The sequence below is a fragment of the Chelonia mydas genome, chromosome 1 (assembly GCF_015237465.2).
Source record: "Chelonia mydas isolate rCheMyd1 chromosome 1, rCheMyd1.pri.v2, whole genome shotgun sequence".
Classification (NCBI taxonomy): Eukaryota; Metazoa; Chordata; order Testudines; family Cheloniidae; genus Chelonia; species Chelonia mydas.
In genome coordinates, this window is record NC_057849.1 from 239,093,371 (window position 1) to 239,114,514 (window position 21,144).

Consider the following 21,144-nt stretch of genomic DNA (forward strand, 5'->3'; position numbering starts at 1 on the left):
CCACAGGCCCAGGGTATAAATAGCCCACCCCGCCTAAGAGTACCTCAAGGTTTTTATTCTGGGGATAAGAAGGAATTGACTAAAAACATTCAGGAGCATTTTCTTGATGCAAGAAATAGGAAGCGGATAGGCACTGTGGGTCCTGCTTGAGTGCAGACAGAATTCTGGACACTTTGTTCTGACTTGTTTGACGAGTCCACACCAGGATGGCAAATAGACTGCCCACCCAAGGTCTCAGTGACCACCTAGGAAACAACCACTCACATCATCAACTAGGACGTTTTTATATCTACTAGGTGCAGAGCAGACAGAGTCCCCACATTCCAGATGCACAATTCCCATGAACTATTTGCTTCCTGACAGAGGACTCGTGAACTATCATGGCCTCTTGCAGAAACAGGTTCTTTAGGAGGGAGGCTTTTGGTCCCTCTGAGCTCTTTTTGTGGTAGACTTGCAGACTTCACAGCCCTTGGCTGAGTGACCTTCCAGAGCAAAGGGCCCTCATTGTCCAGCCAAAGCAGGGTGCTTAACAAGGGCAAGAGAAATACTCCTAAACCCTTTTTTATGTGACAGATCCACTATGTCTAGCAAGGCCCAAGATGATCCAAAATAGGTTAAAAAAAGAACAAAGGCAAAAAAGTTACACTCTTAGACTTTAGAATCTTAGCTGTAATAGTTAAATATTTAGGTATAGTCATCTCAATGGTGAAAAGGAAAAGTTGGTTTTGAGACTGCTCCAGCAAAGGGATAGAGAGTGGTATTTATACCCTTGGTCTATGGAATGTTGGGCTCGAAGAAACTGCATGCAAGCCCTACCCACCAACTACTATTCAAAAAAGTGTTTCCATGGCCACATAGCTAGGCACACTGTTACAGTGGGGCTCCCAAACCGTAGCCAGGATTCCCTGCCCCATTCTGCCCAGCCATTTCAGAGCAGGCATGCATTCCACTCCGGATACTTACTTGGAGAAGAGCCGGGAGACACCTTCTGAATGGCAGTAAACCGTGTGGAAGAGCCATGAGAAGGAGAGGCAAAGGATGGCTCCCAAGAAGAACAGTCCAACAACTACCTTCTCCTGCACAGGTGCTACAAAGGACATGTTTGGCCGGAACATGTAGAAGATTCCCAGACACAGGAAGAACACACAACCTAAGTAAAGATAAGGCAGAGGTATCAGACTCATGTAACCTGAAAGGTATTGTACTGGACCAAGTTTATGGGCGTGGGGAATACTGAACAAAAATCATAATGACAATGTTACACTTCCATGCAGTCTGATCTACTCAGTCGTATGTTTGACCCTCAGACTGAATTTGTACACACGTGAACAGAAACCATGATTTCACTTGTTTTGGGAGGTACCCACACTCTGGGTGAGCACACAACCACCACTCACCTGTAGGCCTGAGACCAGATCAACCCCACCCCGCATATTAAACTAGCCTTGGGTGAAACTCGGAGTTCATCACCAAAACTGGAAAGAAAAAGATAAAAGGAATGTTCTGCTGCTGATAAAGCACCCCCACCTCAGGAATGTCCCTAACGAGAGTTATCACCACCAAGGTTGTAAAGACTCTTGGAAATTAAGGAGGATGCAGAAAGACTCAAATGGTAAGATAAGCTCTGACCAGCGTTTTATGATGACCATCTGCTCAAATAGAGAAGGTCACAATTAAGTTATAATTTGGGCACGAAAGAGGACACAGGTGCCAGTGCGTAATTGTTTAAAATTTGCTATTTAAGAGTGTGGGATAATGTGATAGGTTTAGTAAATTTGAAGGAGGGAGCTAGTTTTACCTATACAATGTAAATGAAAAACAATGCTCTTTGGGAACCATTTCCAGACTGCAGTTCAACATCAAGCTGCTGGAACTCAGACCCCTCTGCATGACCATGACGTGCAGAGGCATTGCCGGGAACCCCCAGATGAGTGGATCCTGACTGGACATAGACAAATTCACCCAATCCATTGGGAATGGTGCGCATAAGATATTTGCTTGGTATATGTATTCTGTGTGTGTGTTGCTAATAAATAGATGTTTAGAGCACAAGCGCATAAGGCTCTTTCACTGGGAAAAGGTTCCGCAGACCCGTAGAGCCTTGAGTCCCGAGGGAAAGGGTGGGTACTTAAATTGACCGAGTTTCTTCCTGAGCCTTACACCCCGAGCCCTCAGAAGGGAAAGGGTGGGGGTGCTCTAAATTGACTGGGTCACGCCTTGAGCCCTCGGTAGGGTATAGGCGGGGTGCCCTAGATTTTCTCAGGTAATACACCAGCAGTGTACCCAATCAGTATTTTGTTCCTGATTGCTAATTTAAGTGCTAAGGAAAACCCTAAAGTTAGATGTAATACCATTCATTGCTTCCTCCATTTCCAAGGTAAAGGTTGGGAAATCATGAATCCTAGTCCTCATAGGAATTATATTCCCACATTCCCCAAATTGTGGTATTCATTGAAGAGCCCACTATCACCCAGAACCACCATCTCCCTTTCTCACTGTGACTGACAGGCTTCTTCACATCCTAGTCTCAGATAAAGACCAGGTACCACCCCAGCCCTCCTGAATCCCTGCAAAGTAGCATTTCTTATTTGCGTGGCTTCCACCACGCAAGGAGGAACAAGGATGCTTATGATTGAGGTGAAGACACCACTGACTCAAAATCACTGGCATATCTAAGACAGACCTTTTCTGAGCTCCTGGGAACAGTGGCTCAGCCCAGCTTCACAGATCAACAACCCAACACAGAGCCCAGTTTGCTGCTGTGATGTATTTATTTCAAAGCTTAAGTTGTTTGCCAAAGAATACTGCTGTTCACTCAACAGCTGGAAGAGTGTAAGAGTGGGTTTTTATCCTCCCAAGCTGGGCAGGAGGGTTAAGTGGGATAGAGTCACTGCAATGTGAATTTAAAACTAATTTGTGGTCAGTTAAACTTCTGCTCGCACTTTGATAATGCACCCTGGGCAATGAGAAAGGGGTATACAGCAGAAAATGCTCAGCACTGCCAGGGAGGTTTGACCCTCCGGCCAGGCTCTTTCCCCTAGTTTGGCAGGGAATGGAAAGTAGCACACATCTGCAGGAGAGGAAGGAAGGGAGTATGTACCTTTCAGGCAAAATGGAGAATGGCACAAACAGGTCTGAGAACAGCTACATCCCGTTCTGCTCGACTGAAATGCAGTGATGCAGTGTCACTACTTTAACACAGAGCTCCCACAAAGTATTTCTGCTTACCTTGTGATAAACCCTGGGTATTGGGGAAGATTGCGTACTGCAGTGGAAGGGGAGCACAGGTGAGGGACAGGGCAAGCTAACAGAGCATGTTTCCCCTTTTAGCAAAAATGCTGTCTCAACTACAAAGAGGGAGAGCAACAGCACTTGGCATGCAAAAATATGTTAAGCATTTATAGCATATGTACTTACTCTTTGCTCCTGAAAAAGGCACACATCAATAGCACAGCACCGCTTTCAATTTGTGTAATTGGAGAAGGGGACAGGAAAAGGGTGAATGTCTTTCTCTGGGATCCAGGAAATGCCCTTCTAGTAGATTCACCCTACCCCTCCCCGCAGCCCCCTGACACTTGTTGCAACTTTTGTGCACTCTGAAGGCAATAAGTGATCTTCGGATGTATGCTTATGGGCCCCAAGGATAAGATCTCACAGTGCTGAGTTAGCAGTACCAAGAGGAGCTGAACTCCAAAGACAAGGAAATCACCTTAACCCTCCTTAACATTTGGTGGGGGAATTTTAACAAGGAACACCTGGAACTCTACCCAGCATGTCATGCTGGAAGGATAATGGCACCTATGACTAAAGGATCTTCCACACCACTCAAACTTAGGTAGCAGGTGCCTAGGTCTACAGGGGTCTCAGTTCCCACCTCCCCAAACTATTTGGAGCTACCACACTGTCCGTATGCATACCCAGTCAGCAAGCAAAGCCTCACATGTGGCGGCACACTGGATTCCTGGGAGGTGGAGCTAGATTCCTCAGTCCCAACAGTGGATGCTGGCTCCTGGCTCCTAGCTCCTAAATGGCATTTCCTGGGAAGGTTCACTGGGATGGGGCGATAGTCCCACAGGAAGTGAGGATCCTAAGGCCCTATGTTTGGCAGCACCAGGGCCAGGTAGGAGGTTAGGCAGGGCATTGTGGGGGAGGGGGACTCTATTTGGATAGAGATGCACTCATGTGACACTAAACAGGCTCCTCCAGTATGAGAGCAGTGAGCCAACAGGCCAGAGTGAGGGGCCACAGAACAGGAGCTGCCACCAAGGAGTGAGTGCAGGGCTGGCTCAGTCCCCCTAAAAATATTTCCCCAGCTGCCTATGCTCCTCAATCATTAACAGTGCACATTCACTTTAAAGCATAATGGAAATACCTAGAAGATGTGTCCAGATGTTGCCAGTCTCTGTGTGTATTCTGAAGATGCTCTTGAAGCAAGCGCGGAAGGAGGGCATAGGTGGTCTGTGTCCATGCAACAGATAGTCATTATCCTTTAGCCAGTCAGGGAGAACATCATGGGGTATGACCCGCCATCGGCCCTCCCACACCTGGAGGTTAAGAGTGCATGGTTAGAATCTCAGCCAATGAAGTCCCATAAATGGTGGGCATGGCAAAGAGAAAAACAGGAAATCCTGAGTTAGTGTCAGTGCTTTAAAGTAACCCAAAATTAATGTACTAAGTCTAGGGAGCAGAGTGTTTCCTTTGGGATAGGCGTATCTTGTGCTCAAGTCCTAAGTCATACTGGTCCCTATTCTACACAACACACTAATGGTCTGAACTTGAGCTAGTGCTTCCACCAGTGCAGGAAGTGAAATACTTCCACACTTCAACAAACAGAAACACAACCAAGCTCATTTTAACTGCTCAACGAAGGCCAAAAGTGGATTTAATTTGCATGGTTAGTTATGTGGTAATGATTCAGTATTGGGGAGGGGTGGAAGGTGAGGGGGGGGTGTCTTCCCATCCACCTCATTGAGGAAAGCTAGATGTGGCTCTTCATCTCTAACAGAGAAAGTCCTGAGCACAGTCCCACCTCCCCATCACAAGATCGTTACTGATTGTATGCTCACTAGTGTTAGATGCAGTCTAAATGTTAAATCTAATAGGACGGTCAGTACTATTTCAGTTATCCACAATGCATAGAGGGGCATTCAAGTAAAGTGAGGAGTATTCTTTTCCCTATGGCTAAGCCTGATGCCTTTTCAGCACTGCCAGCCCAAGAAGTAGAGGACCGGCAAGGACGTGAACTCCGATGCTCTAACAGTAGATCTACACCATTCCCAATTCTTGTATTCCTTCCTACATATTTATGTGCCCACTTCTGTAGAAGGTCCCCATTGCAAAAATCTCACACACACACACACACACACAGCTGCTCATACACAGCAGGTCTACATCACTGGTCAGTTCCTTTTTCAGTGGCACAGAGCTAACAAAATGCATGTCATCTTCAGTATGGCTCCTCAGCTGGCATTGCAAAGCTACATACAGGCACGGCACAGATGCAATCATCTTTGGGATTTGCTCACTTAGCAATAAGAGGAGCAGAGATGCGTGCATTAAAGGTTAGGGAATCCTGCAACTGTTAAAACAGAAATGAGAACCCAGCAGTAGAAATTAACAGTGAGGGCCTAAAACAATGTCAGGAATGCTGCTGATTGGTTTTCCTTTGAAGGGACACTTCCTACTGCCAGTCCTCTCTAGACCCCACCACCACCAGACAGCTCAAAAATTAGTCAAAGGAACTAGCTCAAGTAAGACACTTAAAGATTCTGTTTTACAGAAGAATTAGCTGTGTTTTGCTTCACATGCAGCAAGAATGTGGGGGGGGGGGTCCCATTTTTGAGAAAGCAGAGGAAGAAAACTGTTTAAAAACAAAACACACTCAAGGCACTGTATGAAAATGCAACCTTGATTTCCCATGATCCCCTCTACCAATGGCAAAAAGCCATTAGTAATATCCACTGTAATAAGTGTGCCACAGACAGCACTCCACCCAAACCCAGAATTAGGGCATCAGCCAGAGACCAATACAATATATTCCCCACAACTTTAGCAGAACTGAGATTCAAGGCCAGCAATCTCTACATAGTCCACAATGGATTTGCTTGGATGGACTTTTAGGAGAACCTGTTCTTCTATCTGGGTAGCAGACAGTGTTTTACAATGGAAGCAAATGATGATGTGGAAGCAAAAAAAAAATTGCATGTCTGCAGAAGTCTGGAAAGAACAGTCCTGATAAATGAAAGCATCTTGAACCAGAAACACTGGAAGCAGAGTGCTTTTATTCTGCCTGCAAACACACAGATGTTTCCCAAAGGAGACTCATTAGCTACAATATCAGCTTTAAAATAATTTCAGAATGTAATCCCTATTGTTCCATGCTTTCTAGTTTGTGCAGTTATAGCATACCTGGGACCCCACACAGCATCAGCCGATATACAGAGAATCGGTGAAAGACCAACTCCATTGTGCACCTGCTGTTCCCCAGCTTATTGCCAACGCAGTTTACTTCAGGAACATGGCCTGTTAGCTTCATTTAGCTAGTAGGCTCAAGTGACCATCTGGATAGATTTGTTTTCTTTAATCTCTTACCTTACACACAAACTCTTCCATTTTCTCCATGGCATGGTGAGCTTGTAAAAGAGGGGACATACCCATAAACCCTTCATCTTCCTGAGCTGGTTCATCATCACAGTCGCATTCCTCAGAACTCTGGAAGAGAAAAACCAAAAACATTTCATATAAAAACCTGACGTAAGATGATGCTTTTCACTGTTTTACACCAAAACCAAACATGGGCCAACCGTTGAGTTGAAATTTCAAATTCAAGACAAGGTGTAAAATTCAGAAAAGTGACTCAGATGCTTTTGAAAGTGTTATCCATGGTCATACCAAGCACAAACCAGTCTGGAAAATTCAGTGACATTCTGTGAAGTTGTGTATTTCATTAAAATCATCAGTTATAAAGTCCACAAAATGATGTGGCCTATTCCCCTACCAATGCAGGATTACTTCCTACACAAAGTTTCAATCTCTTATCCGTTTTAGGACTAAACACTTTAATAATCACGGGAAGGTGGCACAAAAAAAATTAGTTGGTTAGTCTCTAAGGTGCCACAAGTACTCCTTTTCTTTTTGCAAATACAGACTAACACGGCTGTTGCTCTGAAACAAAAAAAATTGTAATTCTGGTAGCCCAGGATAAACCAGGCTGAGGCTGCAGTCAATTTCAATGCAAGATTTGCAAGCCAAATAAAACATGACTTCAAATCAAATTCAGGTAAATTTTATCATTTCACTCAAATCTGCTTAGCTGAAAATTATGCCTATTGGACTGTGCTATGAAGTGTTGATTTGTTCATCTCTGCTGGTCCTGCTAGATGTTCCAGTAGTAAAACCAGGAAATCAAAAGTTGGACAGAGGCATATTATTTTTATGTATGTATGTAGAAGGTGGTGGTATAAAAATTTTGTTAAGATGTTTAAAAAAGTCAACGGTACACAGTTTAAGCGTAAAAGTTTTTGGTTACCAGGGAATAATGTGCAGATTATCAAGGGGTGCGAAGTTCGGTTTAAGATTGGATGGCGTAAGGAATACATAATCTGCAATATCCCTGATTGGGGGTAAAAGGTTAACAGGTCAAAGTATAGACATTGAGATAGGAGGGTATGTTGTTCATATAATGGCTATGTTCAGGTGTGGAGTATAAAGCAACTAAACCAAAAACCACTTTTGAATGGAAAGGTTCAAATACTAGTTACAAGAAACCACTGTGCAGAAAGAGGCCAGGATTTTGATCTGGAAATGGAAAAAAAGAAACTCCAGAATCCTGTTTTATAAGGCAGGAATATAGATGGAGGAGTTTTATCAATCACAAGAGAGAAAGTCATTAGCTACAACAATTCCATGGCCCCCATTCTCCAGCACATTAAAATGCAGAGGACAAAGCAAGTGAAGACATGCTTTAGTCATCCCAATTTCAGGAAATAAAGAAACAGGTCACTAAAATTCTGCTTTATTAGAAGTGATCCATACCACCAGGGACTCAACACTTCCGCTGCCAAGGTAAATCTTGAGGACGCAGCAGGAGGAAATAGTCATAGCAATATTGAATAGGAGAAAAAGAAGAGAAGAGAAGCCTTTTGTGCCCTTCAAGTCTCTGCTCTAGAAAGCTGCCAAGAGTTCTAGTGGCCAAGTCAAAGATTTAGAGGCCAGATGGTTCCAATATGATTATCTAATCCAGTGGTTCTCAAACATTTGCACTGGTGACCCCTTTCACATAGCAAGCCTCTGAGTGCAACCCCCCCTAATAAATTAAAAACACTTTTTAATATATTTAGCCACCATTATAAATGCTGGAGGCAAAGCTCAGTTTGGGGTGGAGGCTAACAGCTCGTGAACCCCCATGTAATAACCTCACAACCCCTTGAGGGGTCCTGACCCTCAGTTTGAGAACCCCGATCTAGTCTGACCTCATGTATGATAGCCACAGAACTTCATACCTTAGTAATTCCTGCATCAAGCCCAATAACTTGTAGTTAACTACTGCATCTCTTAAGGAAGCTTCCAATGTTGATTTAGTCTCTTCAAGATAGAGAGAATCTGCCATATCCCCTTTGGGTTCATTACCCTGAATGTTAATTTGTACTTTATTTCCAGTTTGAATATTTCTAGCTTCAACTTTGAGCCACTGGATCTTATGTCTTTGAGGTTAAACAGCTAGGATTAAAGAGTCTTCTCCCAGTGTAAGTACTTCTAGACCATGATGTTGCCTCTTAACCTCTTCAACAAGCTAAAACAATTAAGCTTCAGTCTTTTATTGTAATGAGCGTTTCTTAGACCTAGATTCATTTTGTAGCTCTTTTCTAAACTTTCCATTTTTTCAACATCCTTCTTAATGTACTGACACCAAAACTGGACACAGTGCATTTGACAAGACCTGTTTTCCATAAAATTACATTGTCACATTCATATTTGTATCCTTTTATTCTTCAGTGATAGTCTCGTAACAGCCACTGTATTATTTTGCTCAGGATCGAACCAGGCTTCCAGACCTACAGTTAGCTAGTAACCTGGTTTACTTTAACTACTGGCACAGCAGTGACTCCTGTCTCCCTCTGGAACTTGCCAAAGTTTATTAAAATCTAACATCAATGATGCAAAACTCCTCAGTCAATCCTTAGAACTCCAGTGTGAAAGTTATCCAGACCAGACTTAAAAAAAAATTATATTTTAAAGAAAGGAGAATATTAAACAGCATCTTACTACTGTTGGAATAGAAATTGAAAGTAAATACAACATCCAGCTTCATTCCAAATACAGAAAAAACATCTCTGCTTTTCAGCATCATTGACAATTTTACAATCTCCACCCAGTAACAGAACACCTCTTTATCATTAGGATTTTTTGTTCCAGATTTATTTTAAATAAATTCCTTTAAGGTTTGGATCTGCTTTGCACTACAATACTCTGCATGCTATAAGGCCTCCTTCATAAGTCAGCCTTGTTACAATGTACACTTTCCAAGATCAGACCTTACAGAAAGGTAGGACTGGAATTTGAATTCCAGCACACCTGATATAAGCTAAACAGACACAGAGAGGGATTCCCTAATGTAACTAAGGCCTGTCAGACTACAGCAGGATCAAATAAAGTGTTCACACTAACAGTTCTCATTTTTAAAACAAGAGGGGCTGGAAGCAAGGGATCTTGATTGAATGATCTTAAATTAAGGAATCCATTATTCCCCTACCTCACTGTCTCGCAGAGCCTAAATTTGTTTAACCTCGGGATACACTTTAAGGCCCAAAACATCAGGCTTTTTTATTTCTAGTATGAGAGAAAAAAAGTTTTGATTTGTGTGGATTTTAGGAACACTTAATTATGAACTACATTCCAAGTTCTGCTTGCATTTTGGAGATATGCTAATAACTGAATAAAATAACACCAAGCTCTTTACAGTAGTGATAGGAGGAACTGAGACAGCAAGCACCTTGAGACATGGCACCATTAGGTACCATGTACACAAACCAAATTGCTGCCAAGTAACAGTGATTTTTTTCCATTTCCTTCCTGCAATTAGGCTATAAAGTTAATGTTCAAGAAAACATTAAGGCATTAATATTTAATGTGAGCCAAAGTTTGAGGTTTTTCAATACTCTTATTTTTCCCCCCAAAATAAAGTATCTGGTTAAGAAGATGAAATACTTTGGTTCTTACTAAGGTACATATTGAAATGTATTTCAAATGTAGAAACAGTAACTCCCTCTATGTCCCATTAGACTGAACGAATGAGGAACTGCCAGCGTTAGAGAGAAGTAGAAGTATGTCACTGGAGCATGACATTAGCCTAGCTTCCAGGCGGTGCATTATTCAACAGCCATCATTCATGACAAGGGGAAAACAGAGCACCAGAGCTCTAGGAAGGATACCGACACCTGCCTCTCATATAACAGCGAGGATCCTTTGCTTCACCTTAGAATGGTATAACTTACATAAAGAACATTCCCTCAAAAGACAACAACACTTCCCAGTAGCCCAGCAAAACAAATGCATATGCAACTCTAAAGGCTGGTGTAGCGACCCTTTGTTTAGGATTTCTACTGGGGACAAGAAGAGTGTCCAACACTGAGGGTATGTCCACACTGCAATCACAATGTGAGACTGCAGCATACCCAGGGTCCCAGGCTAGTCTTGTCTGACTGGGATCCTAGATCAGAGGTGGGCCAACTATGGGCCACGGGACAGTCCTGCACTGTGGTCAGGGGATGGGGAACAAGGAGGGTTGGGAGTGGGAGTCCTGGGGGGCCTGTCAGGGGGCGGGGGTGTGGATGAGTCGGGGGGCACTCAGGGGCAGGGGTCCCAGGAGGGGGCAGTCAGGGGACGAGGAGCAGAGGGCAGTTGGATAGGGGTTGGGTGGGGTCCCGGGAGGGGACAGTCAGGGGACAAGGAGCAGGGGAAGTTGGATGGGTTGGGGGCACTGAGAGGGGCAGTCAGGGGGGGAAGTGGGAGGGGGAGGGGGAGGGGGCCAGGCTGTTTGGGGAGGCACAGCCTTCCCTACCCAGCCCTCCATACCGTTGCACAACCCTGATGTGGCCCTTGGGCCAGAAGGTTTGCCCACCCCTGCCCTAGATACATACTCAAGCAGCTACCATCCATGCGGTCCTGACTTCACTACTCAAGACAGCAGCTAGATCAATAGAGCCCTAAAAATCTGCAGCCATCCGGACTATGTTTGTGGATCCTGGATGGCTGCGGATCCAAATTTTATATCAACAGTCCTGCAAATCTGCGGATATCCGCGGACCATCTTTGCAGATTGCATGCGGACATCAAAGCTAGCTCAAGTATATCCACATGCTGCAATTGCAACTCTTGATTGCAAAGAAGATTTACCCAGAGACAGTCACACTTTGAAACCCAACCCTGCCAGAGACAAGAGGCATTTTTAGAAGCTTTCAATTCTCATCAAAATTTAGATAGTAAGAAAAGCAGGTTTGTGCTTTACAGGAGTTCTCTATGAATACTATTGTCTGACTGATTTCACAAGGGAAATTATCTATTTGATTTAGATACTTATCCTTGGTAAAGCTTTCCCACTGCTGTGTAGAGTTGGAAGCAGAGATGAGAGAGAAAGGAGTTTGATTTTTTTTTTTTAAATGGTGTTGTGTATATAAAACTTAAGACATATCTTTGGAGATGAGGGGAGGAAGAACAAGCATGAGTTGGTGTGAAATTAAGTACAGGACATCACAACTTCTGCCTGACTACAATTCCCATTATTCCTTGAAGATTACTAGCTAGGTAATACAATACGTAATGTCACCCTGACACAGGGCCAGGAAATGCTGTCTCAGGTCTCCAGTTTTAACTGAAGAACATAGAGGGCAACTGGTATCAAACCCAAAAGGAGCTTTTAGAGAAAGTCTTAGTTTTGTATTTTAAATACACTAGGCTTCAGAATTTTACCCTTTTCCCCCTTCTCCACAGAGTTCTGTTAAAATGTTGAAGGAAAGGACTATAAATAGATGCATCTCATGTCACACACCTGTTATACACAACGCATTATGTGAGGCGGTGAGGAGGGGGATGAATGGATTTCTAGTGTTATGCATTGCCCATTCCAGATATGAATACTGCTGTACAACCACATGGCAACTAGAGACTCCACTGATACGGAGTGATGACCTGCCCCTGAAATTAGGAGTGGTGGTGCAGTCACTGAGGGAGGAAGCCAGACACTGCAATGAGCAAACACTAAATCAGGGGTTGGCAACCTGTGGCACATGAGTGGATTTTTACTGGCACATTGCTGCCAGCCGGGGTCCTGGCCGTTGCCCCCGCTCAGCCCACTGCCAGCCTGGGTGAACGGAACCCCAGGCCAGCAGCAGGCTGAGCGGGGCCGCCGGTCTGAGCCACTTAGCCCGCCGCCGGTCTGAGGTTCTGTCTGCCACTGTAGTGTATTAAATTTCTCCCCGTAGGAATGTGCTACTTGCGGAGCACCAGGACTGGCAGCTGTAAGTAGCACATTCCTATGTGGAGCAATTTAATACACTACACCCGGGTCCGCTCAGCCTGCTGACAGTCTGGAGTTCTCAAAATATGTTCTCTCACCCTTTATCAAAAATTACACTACAATTAGCTTGAAAACTTACAAATTTTGTATATTACAGTAATTGTTAAATTTATAATGTTAATACATAGATTTGATTAAACAAATTAGTTGTACTTATGTGCCTGTGCTTAATTTGTGTTTTCAATGATTTACCTTCTAAAAAAATCTTGCATGTCTCACACCCCCAGAAAGGGCATCTCGCACCTTCAGGGGGTGCATGCACCACAGGTTAAGAACCACTGCACTAAACTGATAAGATCTGCATTTTAATTTAATTTTAAATGAAGCTTCTTAAACATTTTTAAAACCTTGTTTACTTTATATACAATAATTTAGTTACATAATATAGACTTATGGAGAGGCCTTCTAAAAACGTTAAAATGTATTACTTGCACGTGAAACCTTAGAGTGAATAAATGAAGATTCGGCACACCCCTTCTGAAAGGTTGCCTATTTAGATTTTAGATCATTTAAACTGGTGATACTCAGATCTCAGTGGTTCAGGAGCCAAATTAGCAATCAGCATTATCCAAAAGAGCCACAGTGGTGTAAATTCATTGTTTCATTTACTATTTTCATATATATTTATATTTACTTGGTTATTCTGACCAAAGTATTATTTCATCAACTACAGTTGGTTAATAACAAAGTAAAAACATTGTGATCGGGTAATAACTTAGATTGGTTAATAATTAAATCACACAGTGTCTTCCACAACAAGGTCTGGGGTAATGCCATGTTGAGTTTGACACTGGACCCATTTTCAATCTTAATCTTTCTGTAAGAAAGACTGAAGAAGGCTAGTGGCATGGGTGGATGTGTGGCTCAAGTCATTAATATCTGCAAGTTTTTTTGTTTTTAATTAATATAAAGTGGGAGGTTTCACAGCTGCTATCCAGAACCTATGCAACACAAGTTCCTGGGAGAGCACCCTACTAGAAAAGACACTCCCAACAGCTGGAGATGACTGCACTTCTCACTAGCATGCTGCTTCTGACCCACTGGTACCTCCTGCCTAATTTTGCATCTATATCTGGCAAATGAGTTTTGTTCTCTAGCTAGTCTGCCTAGTAAATTTTTGAAGACTTTTATTCCAGCCCATTTGAAGTTTCACTTTTGCTTTGAATCTTTCAGAAATGGGGACACCATTCAAGGTGCAGTCTTACTAGTGCAGCATAAAGGAATAGCAATATCTGGTCTCACAAAAGATTGCGTGAAGAAGGCAGACTGGCAATGAGTTCAGCAATGATATTGTCTCAATTTTCCACTGCAGTTAATTCACAACACATAGTTGGCTGAGAATTATTAGTATTTCTTTATTTCCACTCAATTTTTGATGAGCTCCAACTAAAAGATCACTTGAAATAAATGGCTGTTAAATTTAAACTATTCTGAAATTAAGACTTCAGCTCACATTTTATTTGTTAGCTAGTGAGACCCTCCTCCCCATCATCACTTTTAGAAAGAAATCTCATCTGGACATCCATTTGTTAGTCTGATGCCAACTGAACAAGTACACTATAATCCACTAAAAACAAGCTAAAGATCCATTGACTGCCACCACCCTTTCAGATTTGTAATGCTAGCCAGCTAGAAAGGAGAAGTGGTAAGGCATGGATTAGTCTCCTAAAGAGAAGGCTGACACTGACTCTTCAGGTACGTGTGCGCGCGCTCAGACCCTACAGTGGCATGTCCTCTGAGGTTATCAGACATCTATTTCTGAGCTTCTGCCAGGCCAGACTCATGATATTTTGCTGCAGCCACAGGAGTACTGGAGACCAAAAAGTTTTTTATTTACCAACATGCGCAGCTAATGTGTGCTTCTTAAAGCTGCCAAAAAGAACTAGAACACTGCTATTATGAGACTTTCTGAGCACAGCCATTACTTGATTACCTTGGGACTTCATGTGGCTAATTGGCAGTGTACATATCTATGTAGTTCACGACTTCAGAGCTCTGGACTTCCTAGGTCTCAAAGCTGAACTGTTTGTTATGCCAAACCCCACATGGGCCCTGAAGCTGGCATCATATGGGTCCCAAGACTAGGTTCAGTCTAGAATCACGCTAGGGAAAAAACGGTGCTGAATTTATTCCAAACAGAGGCACCACTCTGTATAGTAGTGTTTTGAGGGCAAGGCAGTAAGTCATGATCATATTCATGTGTATGTCTTGGTTAACCATTATTTTACAGTCAGATAACGTAGAACATGGCATTTTCATATTGACATTCGATCCTTTCTTTAGGATATATGCTGGAAGATGGACATTGATTAGATTGTGAGCAAATGGGACCGTTATGATCATATTAAACTCAATGCTGATATGACAAGTCATAAAACAAGGACATGAACTTGGAGGTCTCACTATAACAGGATTTAAAAGAGAACTGGATAAATTCATGGAGATTAAGTCTGTTAATGGCTATTAGCCAGGATGGGTAAGGAATGGTGTCCCTAGCCTCTGTTTGTCAGAGGCTGGAAATGGATGGCAGGAGAGAGATCACTTGATCATTACCTGTTAGGTTCACTCCCTCTGGGGCACCTGGCATTGCCACTGTCAGCAGACAGGATACTGGGCTGGATGAACCTTTGGTCTGACCCAGTATAGCCATTCTTATGTTTATACATCAACTTACTGGAAAAGAAACAAGCCAGAGTGTATAACAGATGGATAAAGTGTAAAGTTTGACTTTCAAGTTATTCAATACTTTTTGGAGGTGGCATGCAAAAAGTTATAGATTCCAATAACTTGAAGGCATTGGCCATTATGTGCTGTAGAGCTAGGCCAAGGAGGGCATTAAAGATAGCAACATTAAAAATACTACCATCTTTGTGGTCCCTTGACATCCAATACAGTTAGTTTCATTCTGAGTGAAGCCACCATGTCCCAATGCTGGTGATAACACTTACCAATTGGCCGCTTTTGGCAGAAGATTATGTTAATTGGTTTCCTTTTTAAAGACTATTGTACATTTAGAGTTTCTTCAGCTTATGCCCTTTGTGGTGTAAAAAGTGGCTTTGAAAGAAGTGCAATGTTCCTAAAAAAAAAAAAAATCTTGCCTCTCTAGTTATTCTAGAATTGCACTTGAAATTGTGCTGTCAGTACAGATTCTACTTTAATGTGAATTAGCTTTCAAGTGTAGACAAGGCCTAACTCCCTGTAAATCAGTCCAATCCAGGCTTCAGCAGGGTTGTGCTCAGAGCAGCAGTCAGCAAGAATAGCTGTCACAAGGACCAGAAAGAGTGAATTCTTCAGTAGTACTGTGCAAAGCTCTTTGCAGCTTGGCTACTGGTCAATGTGTGCTGAATGCCTCCAAGTTATTGGAATTTAGCACTTTTCCTCTGCTTGTCACATTTAAAAAAAACGCACACAATTTAACAACACTTTGAAATGGTTTTGGAGAACTGGTCATGGATAACTTCCTGCAGGCACTGATTAAAGGAATAGGCACCAACATTCAAACATTTGTTGAGGAAAAAACAGTTGTAAGGTCACTCATTTTGGCCTCTGCAATCTTGTTAATATATCTTTTTTAGTTAGAAGTAATTACTCCCTTTGTCACTGAATGAAAGAGGGTTTGTTTGCTCTACGTGCATGACTAGCTACTGATCTGTGTGCCAGTGTTCAGTACTGACAAACATGGAGATCCCTCCACATATGCATCTGCTCAGGGAAAGGACTGTTTCCCAAATGGAAGAATGTAAGAGCTGTGAAGAACTGCACCTGCCACAGAAGGTTCTCACATACCCTTCTCCATGGCTTTTGTAGATATGCTAAACCCCAAAGCAGCAGTATGACCAAGGCAAGTTGCCTAACACTGAACTTGCAGAGAACACACTTAGGCTTGTCTACACTGTCACTTACAGCGCTGAAACACTCCTCGCTCAGAGGTGTGAAAAAACGCAACCCTGAGTGAGGCAAGTTTCAGCGCTGTAACGTGCCAATGGAGATAGTGCTGGAGCACTGGGAGCTATTCCCCTCATGGAGGTGGTTTTTTACAGCACTGGGAGAGCTCTCTCAAAGCACTGGAGCCGCGACTACACAACAACATTAAAGCACTGCTGTGGCAGCGCTTTAATGTCGGCTGAGTAGACATACCCTTACTAAATTGGGAAGTGGTTTTGTCCTGCATATTTAGGACTCAGCAATAACCTAAGGCAGGAAGTTTTATGTAGCTTGTGAAAGGGAACATACAGGTAGCCTTTCTTTCAATAACTGGGGATGCTAGAAATGTTGCCTCAAGTCCCTTCCCCCACATTTGTCCAAGTGAGGCAGATGTGATCTCCACGAGAACAAAGGCATACGGCTATGTGGAATCTAACCTTTGTGCAGACAAACATTTGTACCAGTGAGTGCTGAATAAAACCCCTCCTCCCTCTCCTAGCTACACAAGAGCACAGCATGTGATTGTTATAAAACCAGCTGACAGGCACAGAGAACACAGAATACAGCAGGGTGCCAACGCTCCCCTGCAAAGCAGCTTCCAGACAAATAACTAGACGCCTTTGAGTTTGACCCAGCTACAGTGCAAGCAGACCTCCCTCATTACAGCTTTTCCTGCTAAGTTTCAGGCTAGCTTTTTGGGTAATAGGTGGAAAGAAGCAGGGGCAAAGAACCCTGGCTTTGCCATATGTTACTGCCCTTCTGGGTGGGGTGCTGCCTCCTCAAGGCTAAATAAGATCACGGACGCTCCTCTCCCTTTAGCACATACCCACAGGCTTAAAACCTATAAGTAAGCTCTGGATGTGCGATTGTTTTCTTTTACTGTTCAGTAGAGGGTTGCACCAACTGCAGTCCTGGCCTGTAGAGCCCAGAAATGGAGGTCCTCACCCCATACTCCAGGAGTCCATAGGATACAAGGGGCATAGAGCCCACAGGAGTTTGGGGCAGATTGTGCTCAGCAAAGAATTTTGGGACAATCTATGATATTACTTCCTAACAAACACCGGAGCTTGTTACTTGCTTCAGCCAGTAACAATCTCAGCACAAAGTGTACATTGTGTATGTCAGGAATAGCCAATGGAGACAGTAACTCCGATGTTGCTATATTATTTCAGATGTGCAGAAGAGAGTCCCAGTAAGCATCCTTTGATAGAACCACTGCTCTTTCCTGTTCCCTAAAACAATTACCTTTACTGACAAGCATTGGTGTGTAAAACATAAATAGAGGAATAGGAGAATGCAAGAAACTAAGACAATCTAGGGCAACAAGGTCTGGATGTATCAGAGATCCTTAGCTACCCTGTTATAGTCAAACATATTCCAATTTACATATACTACAGTACCATCTACAATCCCACTGAGCGAGGCATTGTACAAACAAGAGTCCCTGGCCAAAAAGCTTATAATCCACGATAAAAGACAACATGGTGAATACAGCAAACCAGTTTGTAACAATAAAGCCAAATGCCAGTCACCAGAGAAAATAGGCAGGGGTATAAAAATAATTAACTTGTTTGAACAAAGCAAGATAGATGCATGTAAATGTTTAATACACAAAATCCAAAAGGCACAATTAAATTATGAATACTGCCACCTAACAGCTTGCCATTAAAGTCCTTGGTGCCAAGTTTTGCACTGGGAGGCTTAAACTGGATCCCCTCCTCAAACTGTCTACAGCAAATACAATCCCAATCTTCTGCCGAGATTTATTATCCCAAACCTTTTGCTCATCTTCAGACTCAAGTTTTAATCTTTCTTTTTTAAAAAGAAATTCTTTACCTTGTCCTTACCACCTAAACCACTTTGTGCTTTAAGTCCGAGCAGAGTCTTAACAATATGCTGACATCACAACCTTTTTCGAAAAGGTCAAACTAGTTGCATTGAGAAGTAACAGCCCCAGTTTTTGAGACATGCTCCATCTGGACATCCTCCAGGACTCCTTCTACCCACTTACAGAAGTAAGTGCTAGTGCATTATTTTCCCCATCACAGGCTATTAAATCTTTCAGAGCAATGGGTCCCCATTTCACTGAGCCATTTCTATGCCGCACATTAGAACTACACAGTACCGCTCAGCCACAAGAAAGAAAACATCACTCAGCAGTACAAAAGACTGTGGTGGTTGGAATAAATGCAAAGAAAATGGTTCTTTTGTTCACTTTCTGTCAATGGAGAATTAAAATACAAAAGCAGAAAGAGTCAAGCACAGGTTTTTAGGGCTGTATAAAAAGCCCATTCATCAGGTTATAAAAAAGTCACATGCATTTGATTGTATTGGTTCAACAAAGCCACAGTAAGAGGCACTTCTTTAGGAGATATCTCTGCCTGAAGTACAGCAGGGGAACAAAAACAATCCAGATTATACAGAAACTAAAAAGGAAGGGGGGCGGGGGGAGAGAAGACTGTCACAGAAGCCAGGCGAACCAGCATGGGATGGAGAAAGGAAGCACCTGCTGAAGAATGCTTTACCAACACATACACACAGATCTAAAACCAAGAAGAGGGAGAGACTTCAAGAAAAGCCTTGATTTGCTCAGTCCCACTCCCACCACAACTGAACTATCATCTTCAGTGTCACTAACCGTCCACAAGATTTAGATATCAGGTCACTACTTCACATAAGCAAACAGAAAAAGTACAAAGGTGGAGAGTGCAACTGCATATTGCCACAATGCTACAGCAGGCTACATGGGGTTAGGGGAGATGAATGTTCTCTGAAAGGGGAAGCATTTCATGAATGCACATGCGTCCTCAACTGCTATAATTAATGAAAAAGCTATGGGGTAGATGGAGGACTAATTGCAGCTTCAGGTATAAAAAAATCCAAATAAGGTTATAATACTGTTTAACATGAACATGTATCAATTCTTGTATTTAGTACAAAAATTGGACACATCCCTAATACATGGTGTGTTGTGGAATAAGTATTATTGGTATGATTCATAAGCATGTTAGGTAGGTTGCCATTAATCTTTTAAACCATCACGCATTAACATTGTCAATTTTGCAGAAAATGTGAAGTTTAATACTCTTATTTGTACTTTTTATAGTCACTTACTTATAAAGTCAGGTGTCTTAGTGTTAGCTGCAGAGGCCTTGGGGGGTACAAAAAACAAGTTTAATACTAAAAGATTAGGATCCTTAGGAAAAATCTACTGGGTTTCTTTTTAAAGTCAGGATGTTGTACTTCTAAGAGGTTTAGTATACTGTACTTCCAGGGCAAGAAATGGATGCTATGTCACAAGAACGAGTGTGATGATTTGGGAGAAATAATCCTAGCTTTCCAACAGTATGAAGTGTGCATTTCTAACTAGTAGTTCCCTAGCTAGACCATTTAAAAATACAATTATATCAGGACCGAGTACTACCAGTCCTGATGTTTAGACAGAATCATTTCCATCTAGGGGTGAGGTGGCAAGTGTGCATGCATGCTCATCAGGTGCAGGGAGAGTTTAGAGAAGCAGACCAGCAGTCTGAGCAATGAGTGTGGATAATAGAGTGTGGACGAGAAGGACAAAAGTGAACAAACAATACAGGTTCACACACAACTGCAGCAATAAATGAAGGTTACTTACCTATAAGAGATTCACACACTTGGATACACTGACAGTGCAGCTTCCTACTAGCAGTGCCTATTTGAGTGTTCATGCATCCTCTCCCAGTCCCTCTCCTCAGCTTTCACACATGTTCTGAGGACAGGGATATAAGAGGGGATGTGGCAGCAGTCTGGACTGTAACCAGGGCAGAGCAAGCAGGGCAGTTGCCCAAGGTGCAAAGCCACAGGGGTGGAAAAAAATGATGAAAAAACCATTAGGGGGCGCATATATGTTTCCTCACCCCGGGCGCTAAAATGCTTGATTACGGCACTGGCAGCAGTTGCTAAATCAGTTCCTTCCACTGCTAATGCAAGCCCAGGAATAACTAGGGCTCTGCAAAAGAGGGGATGGAGGACGAGGAATGTGAATATGCAGAGTCCATCTTGAAGAACCTTGGTTACAAGTAAGCTTCATTTCTTTCCGTGTCCTCTGCACAGTCACACTCTTGGGACAGTTTAATCAACAGTATATATAGGGGGAAAAAGATGGATGGCAAGGAGTTCTAATTAAATAAAGAACTGATGTACCAAACTGGGCATCCTCTCTAGTTGTGATATCTAAACATGTAATGCTTAGTAAATACAGGTACTGAACTACACGTGGCCACTTTACAAACTTCCATTAGTGGGTCATGCCACAAACATGCTGTAGAAGCAGCCAGCCACTGCTCCAGCAAAGTGTGCCCTCAGCAGAGCAGGGGGAAGATCACGAGGCATATGAAACAAACAGTTTACGTGAAGTTCTAAAATCCTTGGTCCTATTTAAATAGAGAGCTAACACTCCTTTAGCATCCAAGCAATGTAACTTTACCTCACTTTTTATGTGAATGTGGTGGGGGGTCGGGGGGGTGGGGGGTGGAACCACTTTTAAAGTAATGGATTGACTGACATGGAAATCCAAAATTACTTTTGGTATAAATTTTGAGTGAGAACTAAGAACTGCTTTATCTTTATGAAACATTATAAATGGATGGTCAGCCATTAAGTTCACTAAC

General features: G+C 42.7%; 1 protein-coding gene across 2 annotated transcripts in view; it reads right to left on the reverse strand.

Annotated features, from left to right (window-relative positions):
- ADIPOR2 (adiponectin receptor 2) overlaps positions 1-21,144 on the reverse strand; it is a 70,911-nt gene that overhangs the window by 6,510 nt on the left and 43,257 nt on the right. For both annotated transcript variants that reach the window (XM_007070806.4, XM_043540254.1), the window contains exons 3-5: positions 6,592-6,711; positions 4,373-4,544; positions 964-1,150 (exon numbers count right to left, since the gene is read on the reverse strand). In XM_007070806.4, coding sequence (XP_007070868.1) covers positions 964-1,150; positions 4,373-4,544; positions 6,592-6,711 — 479 coding nt within the window. The remainder of the gene's footprint in view (positions 1-963; positions 1,151-4,372; positions 4,545-6,591; positions 6,712-21,144) is intronic.